This window comes from Epinephelus lanceolatus, chromosome 1, assembly GCF_041903045.1.
Source record: "Epinephelus lanceolatus isolate andai-2023 chromosome 1, ASM4190304v1, whole genome shotgun sequence".
NCBI lineage: Eukaryota > Metazoa > Chordata > Actinopteri > Perciformes > Serranidae > Epinephelus > Epinephelus lanceolatus.
The window spans coordinates 49,631,026-49,648,820 of NC_135734.1; the positions used below are offsets into that span (position 1 = coordinate 49,631,026).

Genomic DNA, 17,795 nt, shown 5'->3' on the forward strand with positions numbered 1-17,795 from the left:
CCACATGGACGGACATTCATCAGATGCCTCTGTGGAGAAGGAAGCTGTCATGAAAATTGACTCAACTTGAAGTAAAACCTTGACAACTGAAAATGACTTGAATCCAGGGACTAAATATGTACAGTGGAGCTCTGAGACATCCTCTTAGACTGTGGGGACATCATTTGTCTCCATTCAAGTGGAAATAAAAATGATTGTGTCTCTGGCTCTTGGAAATATAAGGCTTGGGTGACCACTGTCTGTCAGTGAAGCAAAGACACATTTATTTATATCCAAATGATGCATATCATTACTTTGACCTTCACAGACTACCACAGTGTACACTGCTAGAAAACCAATTTCTCATACTTTTAGCAGAGGTGACAATATTCTGACATTTCTTCATGAATTAAATATGATCGACCACAAGACGGCCCCTGGACCTGATGGTCTGGACCCTGAAAGGCTGCTGCTGTGTTCATAGTGAAGCCTGTTACCCACCTTTTTAATATTTCTATTGTTCTTAACCAGGTTCCAGTTCTGTGGAAGCGAGCTTATGTTACACCCCTATTTAAAACTGGCAGCCGATCTGATATGAACAATTACTGGCCATTTTCAAATATATGTGTCCTCTCAAAAATCTTGGAATCATTAGTCGCCACCCAACTGACATCATACATGGACTCTCCCAGTATTTTAAATTACATGCACTCAGGCTTCGGATAAGGACGTAGCATTGTAACCGCCACTTTAAAAGTCACTGATGACACTGATTGGGCTATGAACAGCAAACTTATGTGTGTCTCTTTTTAGAGACTATACAAAGGCTTTCCATACTGTGGACCACCCACTACTCATTAACACCTTGCTGAGTGCTGGCATTGGATGCAAAGCGGCAAAATGGTTAGCAAAATACCTATCTGAATAATCATCATCTGATTGTTAAACGTGGCAACGTCATGTCCGATCCAGTCATTGTGGAAAGGGGTGTTCCACAAGGATCTGTTTTGGGACCCTTGCTTTTTAAAAAATACAAAAAAACAAAAAAAACAATTAGTAATATTTGTGATAAGTTCAAATTCTGCAAGTATCATTTGTATGCAGATGACGCAGTGGTGTACTCCTGTACCCCCACTGCAGATATAACCTTTTCAAATCTGCAGACTGATTTTAATACCCTGCAGTATTTCATTACAGACCTGAAAGTGCTCTTAAACTTTCTCCCCTGGGCAAACAGACGTTCCAATCCTCTTCATCAATACTCTTTATGGTATCTCCATTATAAATATTTGGGAATTCAGTTGAATAAAAGGGTCAGTTTACACATCATATTGACTTTCTCACAAAGTAATTAATTTCACACTGGACTTTCTGTACAGGCTAAAGTCCTGATTTTTGGTGGCATTGAGGAAACGCTTAATGTTGGAGTACTTCTGACTCAGATTGATTTTGGTGATACTATTCACAGGTTCGCCTCACCGTCCACCTTGTCCAAACTTGACCCTCTGTATCACTCAGTCCTGAGGTACAGTACAGGCCAAAAGTTTGGACACACCTTCTCATTCAATGCGTTTTCTTTATTTTCGTGACTATTTACATTGTAGATTCTCACTGAAGGCATCAAAACTATGAATGAACACATGTGGAGTTATGTACTTAACAAAAAAAGGTGAAATAACTGAAAACATGTTTTATATTCTAGTTTCTTCAAAATAGCCACCCTTTGCTCTGATTACTGCTTTGCACACTCTTGGCATTCTCTCCATGAGCTTCAAGAGGTAGTCACCTGAAATGGTTTCCACTTCACAGGTGTGCCTTATCAGGGTTAATTAGTGGAATTTCTTGCTTTATCAATGGGGTTGGGACCATCAGTTGTGTTGTGCAGAAGTCAGGTTAATACACAGCCGACAGCCCTATTGGACAACTGTTAAAATTCATATTATGGCAATATTATGACAGAGTTCTAGCAGCAGACCCATCTCTAGAACAACTGTTAAGAGGAGACTGCGCCAATCAGGCCTTCATGGTCAAATAGCTGCTAGGAAACCACTGCTAAGGAGAGGCAACAAGCAGAAGAGATTTGTTTGGGCCAAGAAACACAAGGAATGGACATTAGACCAGTGGAAATCTGTGCTTTGGTCTGATGAGTCCAAATTTGAGATCTTTGGTTCCAACCACCGTGTCTTTGTGAGACACAGAAAAGGTGAACGGATGGATTCCACATGCCTGGTTCCCACTGTGAAGCATGGAGGAGGAGGTGTGATGGTGTGGGGGTGTTTTGCTGGTGACACTGTTGGGCATTTATTCAAAATTGAAGGCACACTGAACCAGCATGGCTACCACAGCATCCTGCAGCGACATGCCATCCCATCCGGTTTGCGTTTAGTTGGACCATCATTTATTTTTCAACAGGACAATGACCCCAAACACACCTCCAGGCTGTGTAAGGGCTATTTGACCAAGAAGGAGAGTGATGGAGTGCTGCGGCAGATGACCTGGCCTCCACAGTCACCGGACCTGAACCCAATCGAGATGGTTTGGGGTGAGCTGGACCGCAGAGTGAAGGCAAAGGGGCCAACAAGTGCTAAACACCTCTGGGAACTCCTTCAAGACTGTTGGAAAACCATTTCAGGTGACTACCTCTTGAAGCTCATGGAGAGAATGCCAAGAGTGTGCAAAGCAGTAATCAGAGCAAAGGGTGGCTATTTTGAAGAAACTAGAATATAAAACATGTTTTCAGTTATTTCACCTTTTTTTGTTAAGTACATAACTCCACATGTGTTCATTCATAGTTTTGATGCCTTCAGTGAGAATCTACAATGTAAATAGTCATGAAAATAAAGAAAACGCATTGAATGAGAAGGTGTGTCCAAACTTTTGGCCTGTACTGTATATCACTAAATCTAACTTCACATCATTGTATCTTGCATGGTAGGATGGTAATCTCTCACTTTGCGTAGATCACGACACTGTTTCAGGTTTCCAACTCATCTAAGGTGCAAGATTTTATCTCTGCAAAGCAGTCATAATCTTAGGTCACACAAATGGCTTCAGTTTAAAGTGCCTTGTACCAGCACAGAGGCTGCTGGCAAAACAAGTCTGTTCTACTATCGTTCCTGCTCCTGGAATAATCTGCAGGCTGAGCTCAAACTTTAAACCCTTATCTTTTAAAATGATTTTAAACTTAGTATTGAGGAAGTGGTCACATGTAGCTGCAGCTGCTTTAATTAACTAATAAATTCTAGACTAAATATTATTGCTGTGTTAATGCACTGTATTATGTATTGCATTTTGGCATATCCATTTATCTTAGCTAGGTCTTGCAAAAGAGGTTTTAATCTCAATATAACTTCCTAGTTAAATAAAGGTTATGTATATTATATGAACCACCACAATGTTGATCCTGAGCTCCATAACATGCACGTTTTAAGGCACTTCTATAAAGAGCACATTTACTGTATGGCAACTATCATGAACCAGAACTGTCCCTGATAATCAAACAGCAAACATTTTGAGAAATGTTTCAGTGACACCAACACTGACACTGCATCAGCCTCATATTACCTCTCATCTTATCTTCCCGCAAAATCGTGAGATCCATTTCTCAGCAGTTCCCCATAATCTGATATGAATATGGAGATGAAGGTTTAATTGGACGGTTAATTAATAACCAATCAAGATTCATTTATCACCCTCGTTAAGATGGCTGTGTTTACTCCCCAGCCTCTCATCTATATGGAAATCAGACTGGGGCTGGACCAGCAGTGTCTAGGCCTATTTGTAAGGGTTGAAATGAGGACGGGTGTGTGTGTGTGTGTGTGTGTGTGTGTTGCTGGAGCTGAGTGAGTTTCCTGCATCTGTAAGAGACTCCAAAGGCACAGGGGGACTGAAAGACAGGGAAAATAGATTAATTTGAATGTGTGTGTGTGTGTGTGTGTGTATGATTATTTCCTATTTGTGAGAGCAGGGAAGACAGAGCAGGTGTTTGTGTGTTTCACCCATGAGCTCGCAGGTGCCTAATTTTTCTGTTGTCATACAGCCTTTCTCAAAAAAAGAATAATCATCTTGCCTCCGGTGTCCAAACGCCTCACAAAGTGGTTATTAGAATAATCATTTGGCACTGTTACCAAATTCAAAATGATAATCTCTGTAAATCAGGAAAGCAGAACTCAAGGAGTCACTTCTGCAGCGTTAATGCAGGTTCAGACTGAACTCATTATGAATACAGCATTATATAATAAATGCAGTTTTCCATCATGCCATTAAAGCAGCCAAATACGAGTCTTAAATGATACTTCATATCCCTGTAGAGCACACCTCAAGCTAGTTTATGAAGAAGGGAATTGCTTGTTGATGCAGTAATAGTAGCGGAGAGGGCGTTTCTCATTGTAATTACAGTTATGACAGTGATTTGACACAAGTGCGAGCTGCAGCTGAGCCGCGGAGCTCACTGAGAGCACAGCATCCTCGCTTCACACAACGCTGGCAATGCACAGGTATTGACTGATAAATATCAAGTCAGTACACTGTGCAAACATTTATGAGAAGCAGGCCAACTATCACCATGGTTACTTTATTGGTTGTCATAGCAACAAATAAAGAATACTTAAGAAAACTTGATCAGAGGCATCGGCACTGTTAGAACCAGGTTGCCTAACAACCAGCCACTTTCCCATCTTTTTGCCTTTCAGCTATTTTTGGATATGAAACAGTTGTTTTTTTTTAAAAGTACAACTTGGCTGATGGTTCTGACACATGTCGTCGCTCTCTGCTTGCCTGGCTGATATCTGAGGATGTCAAGATATCACCTAAAGCTCAACCCTGTGGTGATGCCAATTTGGACGGTGAAGCACTTGGGTGTAACCCTGGATGACGACGTGTCGTTCCCTGCAAATACCGCAGCAGTAGCTCCTGTTGATTTCTCCTCTACAACATCAGGAAGATTAACTCTTTCTTCACAGGGCAGCTTCCTATCTCCCACCTCTACTACTGTAACCCCCTCCTTGCTGAGTTCTGCCTCCGCCATCAGACCTCCGCACTTCTTCTCTGTTCACTTCTTTCAAGCCATGGTCAAACCCTACATCCCGGCCCAACCATCGCACTCCTCAGCTTTGGGACATTTAACTGTTCCATCATTCAGAGGAGCCCGTGGTCGCTCATTTCCGTTGAGGCTCTTCTCGGTTCTGGTCCCACGTCATCACAGCAGAGTCACTGCCCATCAGGCTAAAAAACACCTTTTACATTAAACAAAAAAAACCCCTGGTAGCACTTCCTTACATCTCATTTCTTAACAAACAAAAATAAACAACAAAAACATTTCTAATCACTTGTACTGTTGCACTGAACGTTTTTACTTTAGTTATTTATATATTATTATTTATATTTTGTAATTTGCTTTGGACAAACGCACCTGCCCAGTGAATGTTATGTAATGAGATGATTTCTTTGTTCAGAGGAAACCACTCATTCCCAAGCTGTTATCCCTGTTATTCTCCATCATCCAGGTCATAGCAATCTTAAGTGCTATATCATAGGCAACTGGACTTGTATGAGTTTCCTGAAGACATTTCACCTCTCATCCAAGAGGCTTCTTCAGCTCTAATGGACTGATGCGAAGTCACAGGCTTTAAACCCTGCGTGGGTGTGAACCTTTACGGAGTCGTTGAGGTCACATGTGAGTTGTTGACCCATCCGACCATTATGTGTGTCATTAGGGTTGTCACTAAATGTTAAAAAGTCTAATTTCATGTTGTTTGCAGGAAATAAGAAGCACGACAATGAGCACATTGAACTTCATATTCATAATGAAGAAACAATCAAAGTTTCATAGACATGTTTTCTGAGCACAGTCTCACTCTGAAGTCGTTGAAATCCGGTGCTTAAGCAGTGACTTAAGGCATCAGAAACTATTCTATACTATCTTCATCTATACTATTCTTTAAATCTGTACACTTGTCTTTAAAGTGAAATATGAGATTACAGATTTAGCTTTTAGTTTTAGATATCATTTTTTTATTAACTCACAATTCCTTAAATACACAACCAGGTGGGCTTAGAATCGTTTATCTTTCTCTGTATAAAACGCCCCGGTCAGTTTTCTATCAAATATTGTGGAGTTGTTTTATGGGATGAAAATGTTTCTTCACTGAATTCTTCTGTGTCTTTGTACAAAAAGAGACTTAGAAATGCTCTGCTGTCAAAAAAAAAAAAAAAGATGATTTACAACAACACTGATCACTCTTAGGAACTGCTGTTCATGCTGTTAGTATACTAGTAGTATATATAGGAATTACTCAATATTTTACTATACTATATTTTATAAAGTGACATTTTTCTTAATTCTGATATTTAAAATGTATTGATGATTTTGACTGTTGTATTTTACCACTTCTATATCTTCTGGTTAGGGTTTTCATATAAGCCTGTACATGTTTCTACCACACCCTCACATGCACTTTTTATATTTTTCATTCCCTTTTGTTTTGTGTTTATGTATGTGAAACAAACAAATAAATAAATGAATAAAATTTTTTACATACTGGTTAAATAAAGTACTTTTTGGCGTGGGGGAAGGTGTCAAGTATTTTGAAGTCAAAAGGCTCAGGTCAAAGTGAAGTCACATGTCATTGGTGTTAAAGTCAAAGTCGAGTTGCAAGTCTTTTTTGATTCTGTCAAGTTGAGTCCAAATCATATGACTCGAGTCTACACCTCTGTAAACTGTCGTAGGTTAGCTGTAATGTTAGTGGAGAAGAGATGGCTTCAGTTGAAAGTGAGATAAACAGCTACAGCCTATTGTAACCCACAAAAAACATCTACTGGCTATGCAAAGCTGTTAATACCTTTGATCACTTAAAATGCAGCTGCAACATGTAGAAGACCACCAGCTAGTGGCTGCAGTTCAAGATTCATCATAAATGAACATGCACTTTGGTCGTTACTACAAAACCTCCCCTCAGGGAGTCTTCAAGTCAGTTAATACAGAAACTAGCCCACTATAAACAATCACAGTTATTTGCAATGGCAACAGCACACATTAAATTGTCAGCCTTTTTGACCATCCTGCTCTGAGTCTGTTTCTATATTCATAACTCTTCATCCGCAGCCTGGTTGTTTAATATTTCACAGTTGTTTATCAACAGCCAGCTCTCTTCTGAGCATTCACAACAGCAGCAGCAGCAGCTTGCTATTAAAGATTTGTTACAGCTGAAAAGCCTCTCTAAAATAATGAGAGGCTGTTCTTAGCTGTGATTATGGGCTCTTCAGTAATGCCGACAGTACTGAGAGTCAAAAACTCATACTTTAGAATGCTGCTACGCCCTTAATCGAAGTCTAATGCTTTCTCAAGTGTTATGACTGTAATCTATATGTCAAGAATGGAACTGGGGGATTGCATTCCCGCAGCCCGGCTGCCATCTCCATATCACTGTCATTGCAGTCATTGAGTTTCTGTCTGGGGACGATAATTTTGCATTAGTGCAGGCAGAGGAGTGCTAGCCACAGTGCAAGAGGGCACAGGAAGCCAATTTAAAAAAAGATTTTCCTTCCATCTTTAACACTGGGTGTACTATCTGGGAAAAAAACAGCTCTGCAGTATTTCTGCAGCAGCAGAATTGGCAAAGATGACACACACACACACACACACAGAGCAAGAGACACATATACACAGTCTAGATATATATTTTTAATTTTCATCCAGAAGTGCAGAGACTCGTCATGTCTTAGTCAGCATGACTGCAGAAGGTTTTTGTAAAGGACAAATAAAACATGTTTACTTCGATATAAATAATTGCCAATTACACAAACAAACATTCTCTCATAAATATCTGCTCTGCACTATTAGCCAACCATTGTTTGATTGTTTGGAGGGTACTTTCTAAAACTGTATTTGCGTGTTTGGATAATGACAGCAGCTGGGGGGATTTTGAAATTGCCACGGGGACCTTGGACAAAAGTTAGCCCTGGCATGCCCTGATAATCGCTGTGTGTTCGGGCTGTGATGCCAGCCTGCGCCACAAGGGCTCAGATAATAGCCCATGTCCCTCGCTGGAGGGGTTGCATTTCATAACGAGGGCAAATTAGATGCTGATTGGATTGAATACGAGGCTGGTCAATACAAGCAGACAATAAGAGAGGAGAAATATGGAGGAGAGGAAGTGGGGAAGTGGAAAGCAAAGATAAAAGAATCGGGTTGGGAGGAAAATAAAGATGACTGGGGAGAGAAAGTAAAGAGGATTGTATGACAACACGGGGGGAGAAGGAATGAAAACCCATGTTGTTCTGTATTTTCCATCAACTCAACATTTCCCCTCTCTCTCTCTCTCTCTCTCTCTCTCTCTCTCTCTCTCTCTCTCATGGGTATCTCCCTCCCCAGATAAAGAAAAGGCCCAATCAGCTGCTGACACAGGATCAATGGTAGCGCCCTGCCCAGCTGTGGCTAATGAAGCACATACTCACTCATTATCTGCAAAAGACAACACTTCCTGGCTTCAGACACATCCTGGATTGAGTTGCTAATTTCTGTGAGTCAATCTAGGAATAGAAATGGGAGTAACATCGGCTAATAACTTGGGCTGTCGTCCAGGCTTGTGCTGAGCTATTACAGGCTATTTGCACTCATTATTGGGGAGAACTATGGATGCGGCAATGAGTATTACTTTATTTTATCTGCGCTCATTTGTGGCAACACAGCCACATCAGCGTTGTTGTGAAACCTTTCTGTCTGGTGTCCTCATGAGAATCGGGGGCAATGGTCCTTGATCCACCAGGGCACAGAGTTACTGTGGCTCTGATTATTTATACCAAATTGTTTTTGTTGTCTTTTGAGATAACAGAGGACTAAAAGAAAAGCTAAACTTACAATAGAGTACATTTTCAATAAGGCTACACAAAGTCATTCAGCAGTCTTTACAGGGACTCAGGAATTAAAGGTGAAGTGTGTGATTTAGGGGGATTTGGTGGCGTCTAACGGTGAGGAGTGCAACCAGCTAAAAGGCTAGAATTTCTTCAGCGGCCATTGTTGAGGAGGGTTTTACACGGCGCTGAGTTATCCACAGAGACCTTGTCCTCTCCAAAACAAACAGACCAGGGGTCTCATTTATAAACATTGCATACGCACAAAACAAGGCCTGAAAGAGGCGTTGTATGTACATTTTTAGTATGGATCCTACATATTGTTTTATGAATGAGACCCCTGGGGATTATAATTAGCAAAAACACTGAATAAAGCAGTTTCACGTTACAAATCAGTGCATCTCCAACACTGTTTGGCATGACAGTGTGGGCGGCTCATCAACCACCTGCCAATGTGTGCTCACGTTTCATTTCCAATAACTTAAGATCCAGACTCTCAGGAGGATTTTATCAGGAGCCAAATTATCCACAGAGGTCTCCTTCTCTCCAAAACAAACAGACCAGATTTAAATTGGTAAAAACACTGAAAAAGTAGTTTCACATTACAAACCAGTATAATTTTGATGCTGCTAGCTGCAGATGGGCTCGAATAGCCCTACCTAGAGCCCGTGTTTGGATTTTCCATTCTAGGCTACTGTAGAAACATGGCTGTTCTACATGGTGATCTCTGTAGATGAGGACCAGCTCCATACACAGATATAAAGGCTCATTGTAAGGTGATGAAAACACAACAATTCTTATTTTCAGGTGACTGTACATTAAATAAAACATGCTTATTATATCCAATATATACCTCTAAATCCTACACCCTGGACCTTTAATGCGGGAACTGTTAGTGGCAAATGAAGCACCATTTCCATGTAAGGGATAATGTATAGTGAGCCGGTGACTGTTGAAAAATAACTCCCGACAGGGGGATTGAACCCCGACGCGCAGCTATACTCAGCTCACTATACATTATCCCGCTTAGAACATGGCTTACTACTAAAATATTTAAATAAAATATAGAGATAAATATTTTTTAATAAATCTGACGGGACAACCCCCTTGGGTTTTGTGGCTCTCTAAATATGCATCCTCTGTAAATTTGTTTGCATGGATCTCTGGGATCTTTGTGATTTTTTGTTTCGGGGTTGTGGGAAGGATGAAATACTCCACTCCATTTTCATCCGTCTTCAGCTCAAACGCATCCTTCGTCAGATCACGTAAGTCTGAGGCTGAGATGAAAATGCTGAATTTTGCCACTCCGATCCTATTTGGCCTGTGTGGACTAACTTTAACTGATTTTGATGCTCCTCAGTCTAAGGCCGTTGCTATGGCGTCCCTAGCAACGGAGCAGCAGAGCAGTGGTGATACGCATTTCCTTCCTCATAGTGGCCAGAACAAAATGTTGGCATAATACGTTTCTGCAAACCACAAATATGTTACATCTGCACATTCATACGTAGCATATCAACATTTCTAAAGTGACGTATATGAGCTGACTTCGTCATTTGGAGGTGGAGGAGATGGTGGATGGTGTAACACCTAGGCTAGTGAGTCATTGTGAGTCACTGCTGTGTTTCTAGTGTTTCGGCACCAAATGTGGGTGCTCTGAGGCGACCCATTGCTTTTTTTCCCAGCAGCTTTTTTGGCACATAATAAACAATCATAAACATCTGTAAAGCTGATTTTCTCAATATTTTCAGTAAGTTAACTTTCTAAATGCCCAGAGGGGAAACTAAACTAAAGTTGTGCATTGATTTCATCCAAGTTTACTTGCTAGCAGTCTTGTTTTTTCTGACTTTGTTGGCACTTCAGCTGCATGCTGGAAAAACATTTCAGTGCTACAGGTGGTCAAAAACTCCACACAGAAACTTAACGCCAAAATCAAAAAATGATACTAGGATTTATCTCGAGGACGTAGTTTGTATGATAAAGACAGCAGCGTGGAGGCAGGTATCTTACTGAGGTTGTCAGATGGCATTTCTAATAAAATGTGTTTTGTATTTGTTTTTAAGGTCTTTGATGCCACCAGATATAAACTGGTGTCTCTGAAAAATCATCATGTTTTTTCAGGGACTGGTCGCTATGTTTCCAGGGGCTTTATAGCCATGAAGAGTGGATGTTTTTTTACCAAGACTTTGCTGCATTTCTTACTGAGGTTGTCAGGTGGCATTTCTCATATGTTGTGCTGTGAATACCAGAGCCGAACTGAAAGGTGATCCTGTTTTCTTCAAACGAACCTCTGAGCAGAGATTTAAATGTTCCAAGGAAGATCACTGAACATCAGCACCGTGAGAGCAGCTCTGTGACATTAATTACTGTTATTCACGTTCACACTATAGTCGTTTGAAAATCTGATTACAGGTTATCAAAAGCACAACTCTAAAGGCTCTTTAATCTGATGAGCGCGTTACAACTTTGGTAACTTGTCTGAATGTTGTTAATTTCTACAAGGAGAGGAAGAAATGTTTTACAAAAGCAGGAAGCCAATTAAAGCAGATCTGAAGCATCTCTTCTCCTCATTTTATGGTTTGAAATGGGATTTTGACATCTTGTTGCAGAGCACAGTATAAAACCATTATGCAGTTTCAGAACTCACAGTCCACATACATGTCGCATCTGTGCAGAAGGCTATAACTTCTATGGTCCTAATTTTCTCTCAGACATGTCTTCCCTCCTGATCTTCATTCTCACTTCATGGATGCAAATGTTGCTGAAATAAACTTTTGAGGCAGAACAGTTATCTCTAACCCTGGAGGATGTTTACAGTGATCACTGGCACTTTAATGACGCTCCAGTACTGCAACAATGATCAAGGACATTTTTACTGCATCAAACACCCGCCCCCAGAGTATTTCATGAAGCTATTTATCAGGTAGAAAGAAGTCTTACCTTCACATTTCTCCAGAATCTGAACCGTCTCTCCCACCTCCAGGGCCAAACCCTGAGTCACTGAGCCACGGAAGTTGCAGATCACTGTGGAGAAAGAGAGAGAAGAAGAAAAGATGAGATCCTGAGAGTATGGTGAAAACATAAAACTCTGAAGCCCCTTTTACACTGGTTGTTGCGCCATTATTCCGCCCTGGGGTTCTGCACAAAGGGTACAATCACAGAACGTGGGGACACGATTGTCTGTCTTTAAGCCAACAGTGGAGGTCGTAACAGCGCCGAATCAACATCTGTTTGAAAGGGACAGTCGGCAGGACAGGACCATGGACAGGATGGGTGTGATGTTTTGACAACGTGTTATGTATGTCACCCTCACCAGGAGATTTAAAAAGCAGCTAGAAGCAGTTAGCAGCTAACTCAAAGACGAAGAACAGAAACCAAAATATCTGAAAATGAAAAAAAACAATGAGGTCTAGGAATTCCTTATCCTCCAAACAGAGGACGAGATCAGTCTCCATATAACTCGGATGGTAATTGATTGTTATTGCCATGTTGGCCATAGTTAATAAAGCACTGCAGACCATAGACTGTAAAAATAATGGACATAGCTACCATGATGTCACACAGTGGTTGATGGGCTCCCATTTTGAAGCCTCAAGTTTGGCATCACGGCCGTCGCCATGTTGGCTTTTTGGAGCCAAAAGTGATCATATTTGGGCGAGAGGGTGGTACTACAGAGGAGTGAGGGGTGGATCGGACTGAGAAGCCAAGGACACTACCGGAAGACAGCCTGTCACTCAAAACAGCCTTCCCTTAATTATGTGTAACTTTAAGCCTTAGTAAAATGTAAACAGGTGAGTTATATAAAAATTCACCCATACAGTCGTCATGAAGGGGGAAATAGCTACAGAGACCAGGCTGTAAACGTGTATTTCTGCTATTAAGTTGGGCATTTTACAGTAACATGGGGTTCTATAGGGGACTGACTCGCTCTTGAAGCCAGCCTCAAGTGGCCATTAGAGGAACTGCAGTTTTTACCATGTTGGCTTCATTTTTCAGCCTCAGAGGTTGCAGCTTGCTGCCGATGCGTATGTTTTATGTCACACTAAAGGCCGACACTGTTGTGTTACATGTCACCGCCATCACGTCTCTTTGCTTCTTGGATGCGGGTATGCTGCTTAAAATCACACACTGGCAAAGTGTGACAAAGTCGTTGTTTGGTTCTGTGTAGAAACGCCAAGGTGGCATAAAGAGGGGACTTTGTAGTGGCCTTACAGTGCGATCGCTGAATATAAAGGGCTTGAGATGCTGTCCTGAATTTTTGGAACACCCAGCTCAAACATGAGAGTTTGGTTTTAGAATTGCAGGGCAGCAACTATTTTTATTCATTATTAATGAACCTAGATAATCTTTTATTCATCCAAAAAATCAATAGTAATTTCATTATTCAGCATAGTTCACAAAGCACGTGAATACCAAAGCTGTGCCCTCATCTGCTTCCATCCCTTCCACTGTCACTGTCACTGTCTGCCTGTCCCGTGACAGCAGCATGACATTAGCATCAGAGCTTGACTGAACATCCACAGTCCGTGCTGTACCAGCCAGTGCTGATGTTAATAATCCCCATGACTGCACCAGTGCACTCAGAAAACAACAGCAGAGCTCATTCCAGTGTTGCAGTCACTCTAAGTCACTCCATACAGGACTGAAATATATTAAATATTGAAATTTCCCCAAAGGTAAGATGTACTTCTGCTCGACCTTTAAAGTTTAAACCCGTCAAGAACACACTTTCATCCTCAGCCAGAAGTAAAGAGTGTGTAGAGATGTAACTTCAGTAAAACAACAGAGGGAACTGTTCCCAAAACTACAGTTAAATCATCCCACAGCAAGAAACCATGGATTACCAGAACCATCTGGAAACATGGACAATGACAAAGCAGCAGTCTACAGTGCACGAAAAGCCAAAAAGGACTAAACACAGACATCATGTGACACATAAATGATTGGCTGTTATATAAGGAAAGAAGTGGCTGCTTCGAATGACGATCTACATAACTGATACTACATTCAAACTGTGTTGGATTTTGGGTAGTGGCTGTTTTAAACATGGCGTGGTGCCTAGATGTAATGACAAGTAGTTTATACAATTTTTCATTCTTCTCAGAGAAGGACAGTGTGCAACAATAAACAACACCAGGAGATTCATTTATGCCAGGTGTACTGAGACACTCAGAAACACTTTATTGATCCCCGGAGGGAAATTGGGACGACAAGTATGATAAAAGAAGAAAGCTCTAAGTTGGAAAGAAATAAGAAACAAGCAACTGCAGAGGGCTGCATGCACCCTCAGCACATTCACACAAAAGAAACAGGGATGCACCAATTTATTGGCCACATATTGGTTCAAACCAGGAAACCTCTTGCTGTGAGGTGACAATGCTAACCACTGCACCACTGTGCCACCTATAAAGATGTCAGATGTAAATATGTCACAAGTGCATCTGCAGGACAGTGCGAAGGAAGGAAGCATGACATGGTTGATGATATGCAAAGGTCAGAGGACACAGTTCAGCTTCCTGGTGGCCTGGGACGTTTCTATGAGTCTCTATGTGTTGGACTCAGGAGACATTTGAGTGCATCAGTTACATAAGAAACTTAATGCTGCAGTTTAAGGTTAAAATTTAAAGAGTATTCTAAGGAGGTCCAAGTTTTTGATACCTTTGAACACATGGTGAGAATATGGTCCATCAGTACCTGCACACTTCTCATATATTGTAAATTGCTTAGTGGAAAGTCACAGATCACACTGTTGCCCGGAGGCAAACCAGCACTTCTCACTTGTCTGGTGTCCTTTTTTGAAACACAAGTCTTTGCGGAGGTGAGCTTGGGTCGCGACAGCAGTCTGTTCTGAATGTAGAACAAGATCTTCTGTTCTGTCTTTGTTTAACTGGCTGTTTCCATTAACTCTCTTTGTGTCCGTCGGTCTGAGGTCACAGTGGTTTATCTCTTATTCAGCCCGCTGTGAATCAACCTTGAAGACAAAGCCAACTTTATGATCAAGGCATGGTCACGCTCCTCAAGGCCTCATGACCGCCACTCTGTCCGTCATCAATGCCACTCTCCGTTTGTCTCCGTCTCTATATATAGTGTCCGGCTGTTATTGCAACTGTTGGTCTAATAGTTTACAAATCCTGACAAATCCCTGGTGTTAGAACATGTCATTCACTTTGTCTCTAACACTTTCTCATTCTGATGAGTCACACTTCATCTGATGGCAAAGTGCTCTGCTGTCTTACCCAGGCACACACAGGCTTACAGGCATACAGTTAGGGATGCACAATATACATCGAGCCAATAGATTATCAGCTGATAAAGGGAAATTTATACAATTATTGTTATTCCAATAATAAAATTAGAGCCAATAAATAAGGCCCATAATGCAAAGACAAACTGCTTTTACTTACTTAACTGGTGCAGCATCTACACCGCCAATGAACACAGAAGGGTAAGTGCATCACGCTAACTAGGGAGCCAAACATGTTGCCAGTGTGGTCTGATCCATTTCTGTCGCTGCCATTACACTGACTAGATGCAGTGCTGAAGGACCGTCCAAGGAGCCACTGCCTTCCTGGGGAACGGTCCGTCCACTGTCAGCCAGGTTAGCTCGAGCTAACACAACAGCATTGGCTCATATCCAACACTAAGCTGTTTAAGGATTCGAATAAACCAAACCAACAGAGAAAACATCTTTCTCTGTCGTTAAGCCCGTTAATAAGCATAGGTAACATTGTTGACATCTAAGTCTGGCAGGTCAGATTTGACATGATGGCCATGAATCAATGTATGGGAAACACCAAGCCTTTATTTTTGTATTGTGTGATGCTCTGACTTCAGTTACTTGTGTGTATACATTGACATGTCGGATTTGTCACAACAGTGTTGTGTTAACAGTAGTGATGCCAGTTAGATTTGGTTAGGTCAGAGCTGTGTATTAAACCATCTACCTTTGCAAAAATTGAAAAATCGAACTTGTTACAAAGGTTTAATGATGGATGAAAGTTTTGGAGTCAGTGTGTAAACGTGATTGACACAACGTGAGGTTGTATTACTTTTTAGATGTGCGACAATATCAGACGGCTGAGTGTACAAAGATCTTTAGACACAAAAACATGGGAAAATCGGTCCTTCAAGGTTTACAACTTTAACTTTTGTATCACACTGATAACAGAGACAGTTTCAACTAAATCACACACACACACCCACAACAACAATCTGTAGCTCGAGCTGCTGATTGTCGTCTGATACTTTGGCAGTGAGGACACACACCACACACCTCAAGGCGGCGGGATTGTTTGCGTCTGTCTCTGTCTGACATCGTCTCTCTGTCACTGTCACCATCTGTCTCCTGATCATCAATGCCTCTCTCTCTCTCCAGCATTGTCACCGTCTGTCTCTCTGTCATCGCTGTCACTCTCTCTGTCACTGTCATGCTCTGGGTCTCCATTATCAACGCGTATGGCATTGTCACTGTTTTGAATTCTGTCACTGACATCCCCCCCCCTCTGCATCTCTCATTTGTTCACTGTAACCTGCTGTCATCACTGTCACTCCGTCACTGTCGCTGGCCTTGTCACTCTGTCATTTGTTTGACGCGACTGTCAGAGACCATGTCTGTTCTCACTCTGTCTTGCTCTCTTGCCCTGTGCTCGGACAAAATATGGAACATAACAATATCGATTAAAGCTGAGTCCATGAAAGGAGGCAAAAGGAGCATGATGGATGCGACCGCAGAGTTCACACTGAGTTCAGGAGCAAAAGGGAAGTTCACCTGCGATGGCCCAAAAGTACTCCTCCACTTCTCTGCTGTTTGTAGTTGGGACACTGTGAAACATTTTACAGTGTTGACCTATAAAATCTTTCTGCTGCCTTAAGCCCAGATCAGACCAAAAATTTGAGACGAGATGAGTTAAAACTGGCAACTACTTGCAATGCAACTTTCCCTCCTCCACGGCACCAGCCTCTTTTCCAAATATGGTCATTTCTGGCTGCAAACCAAAACAAGATGGCGATAGCTGAAATGCTGAACTCAGGGCTTCAAAACAGGGGTCCACACACAATGGGTGATGTCTCCGTAGCTACGTCCATTATTTTTGCAGTTTATGGTCTGCCTTTAATAAAAGTTATGAGCATATGTTAAGTTAATGACAAAAGATAAGTTGATTTTTCTGACTTTCTGTGTGATGTTTCACAGCATAGAGTGTTGTCTCGTCAGTGAGTGGAGGCTCACTGAGCTGAAATCATAATAAAATGTCTCGATCAGTCAGTCTCATTCCTGCAGTCTCTCACACAAATGATTGTTTTGAATGTTGCCTCCTGCTTGTCTTCTTTTTAGTTGCTTTTTGACTAATCATGTGTGTGCAATCTTTCTGTCTCGTCCTTGAGTCAGTTTAATGACATCGGGTTCATGACTCTGCTCCTCTCACCTCTCATCTAAAAGCACGAGGAAAGCTCAGTGGGTAACTGTGAGTTTTATTCTAAACCTGTGTCCCGACGACAGAGAACAGGATGTACTGAGCTTGGTCCCACTGTTGTGTTTAGAAGACATAGTCATGACTTACAAAATAAAAGTCTTAAATCTCTACAGCGGTTTAATAATATAGTTTGTTCACAACCCATTTACTATATCCTGTTGAGTCATCAAATACGGTATGCGCTCCCTGAATGATAAATGATTTTCGAGCACATGATTTTAAAGTTAAGTGGCAAACACAATCTGCTGTGGCGGTGATTCATGAGTGCGACCTAATGTTCCTGATAGCAGTGTCATCTTACGCCGAAAACACACCAGGCAGCGGTGAAACGTGGCTCGCCACAATAATTACATTCTTCTGTGACCGGGAGGTGTGTTCATGTGTTTCTGGCAGGAGGAGATTCTTTGTAACACAGGTCAACATGTTACAGGAGTAAGGGACTCTATTTACTGATTGGCTGTGGCTGTTCTCTGGCCACAGTTTGCTGCAGAAAGTTAA

At 41.6% G+C, this 17,795-nt stretch overlaps 1 protein-coding gene across 9 annotated transcripts in view; it reads right to left on the reverse strand.

Moving 5' to 3' along the window:
• The window catches only part of dock3 (dedicator of cytokinesis 3), a 308,157-nt gene that overhangs the window by 183,103 nt on the left and 107,259 nt on the right, over positions 1-17,795 (reverse strand). For all 9 annotated transcript variants that reach the window (XM_078171836.1, XM_078171839.1, XM_078171833.1 and 6 more), the window contains exon 2: positions 11,767-11,850. In XM_078171836.1, the coding sequence (XP_078027962.1) occupies positions 11,767-11,850 (84 nt within the window). The remainder of the gene's footprint in view (positions 1-11,766; positions 11,851-17,795) is intronic.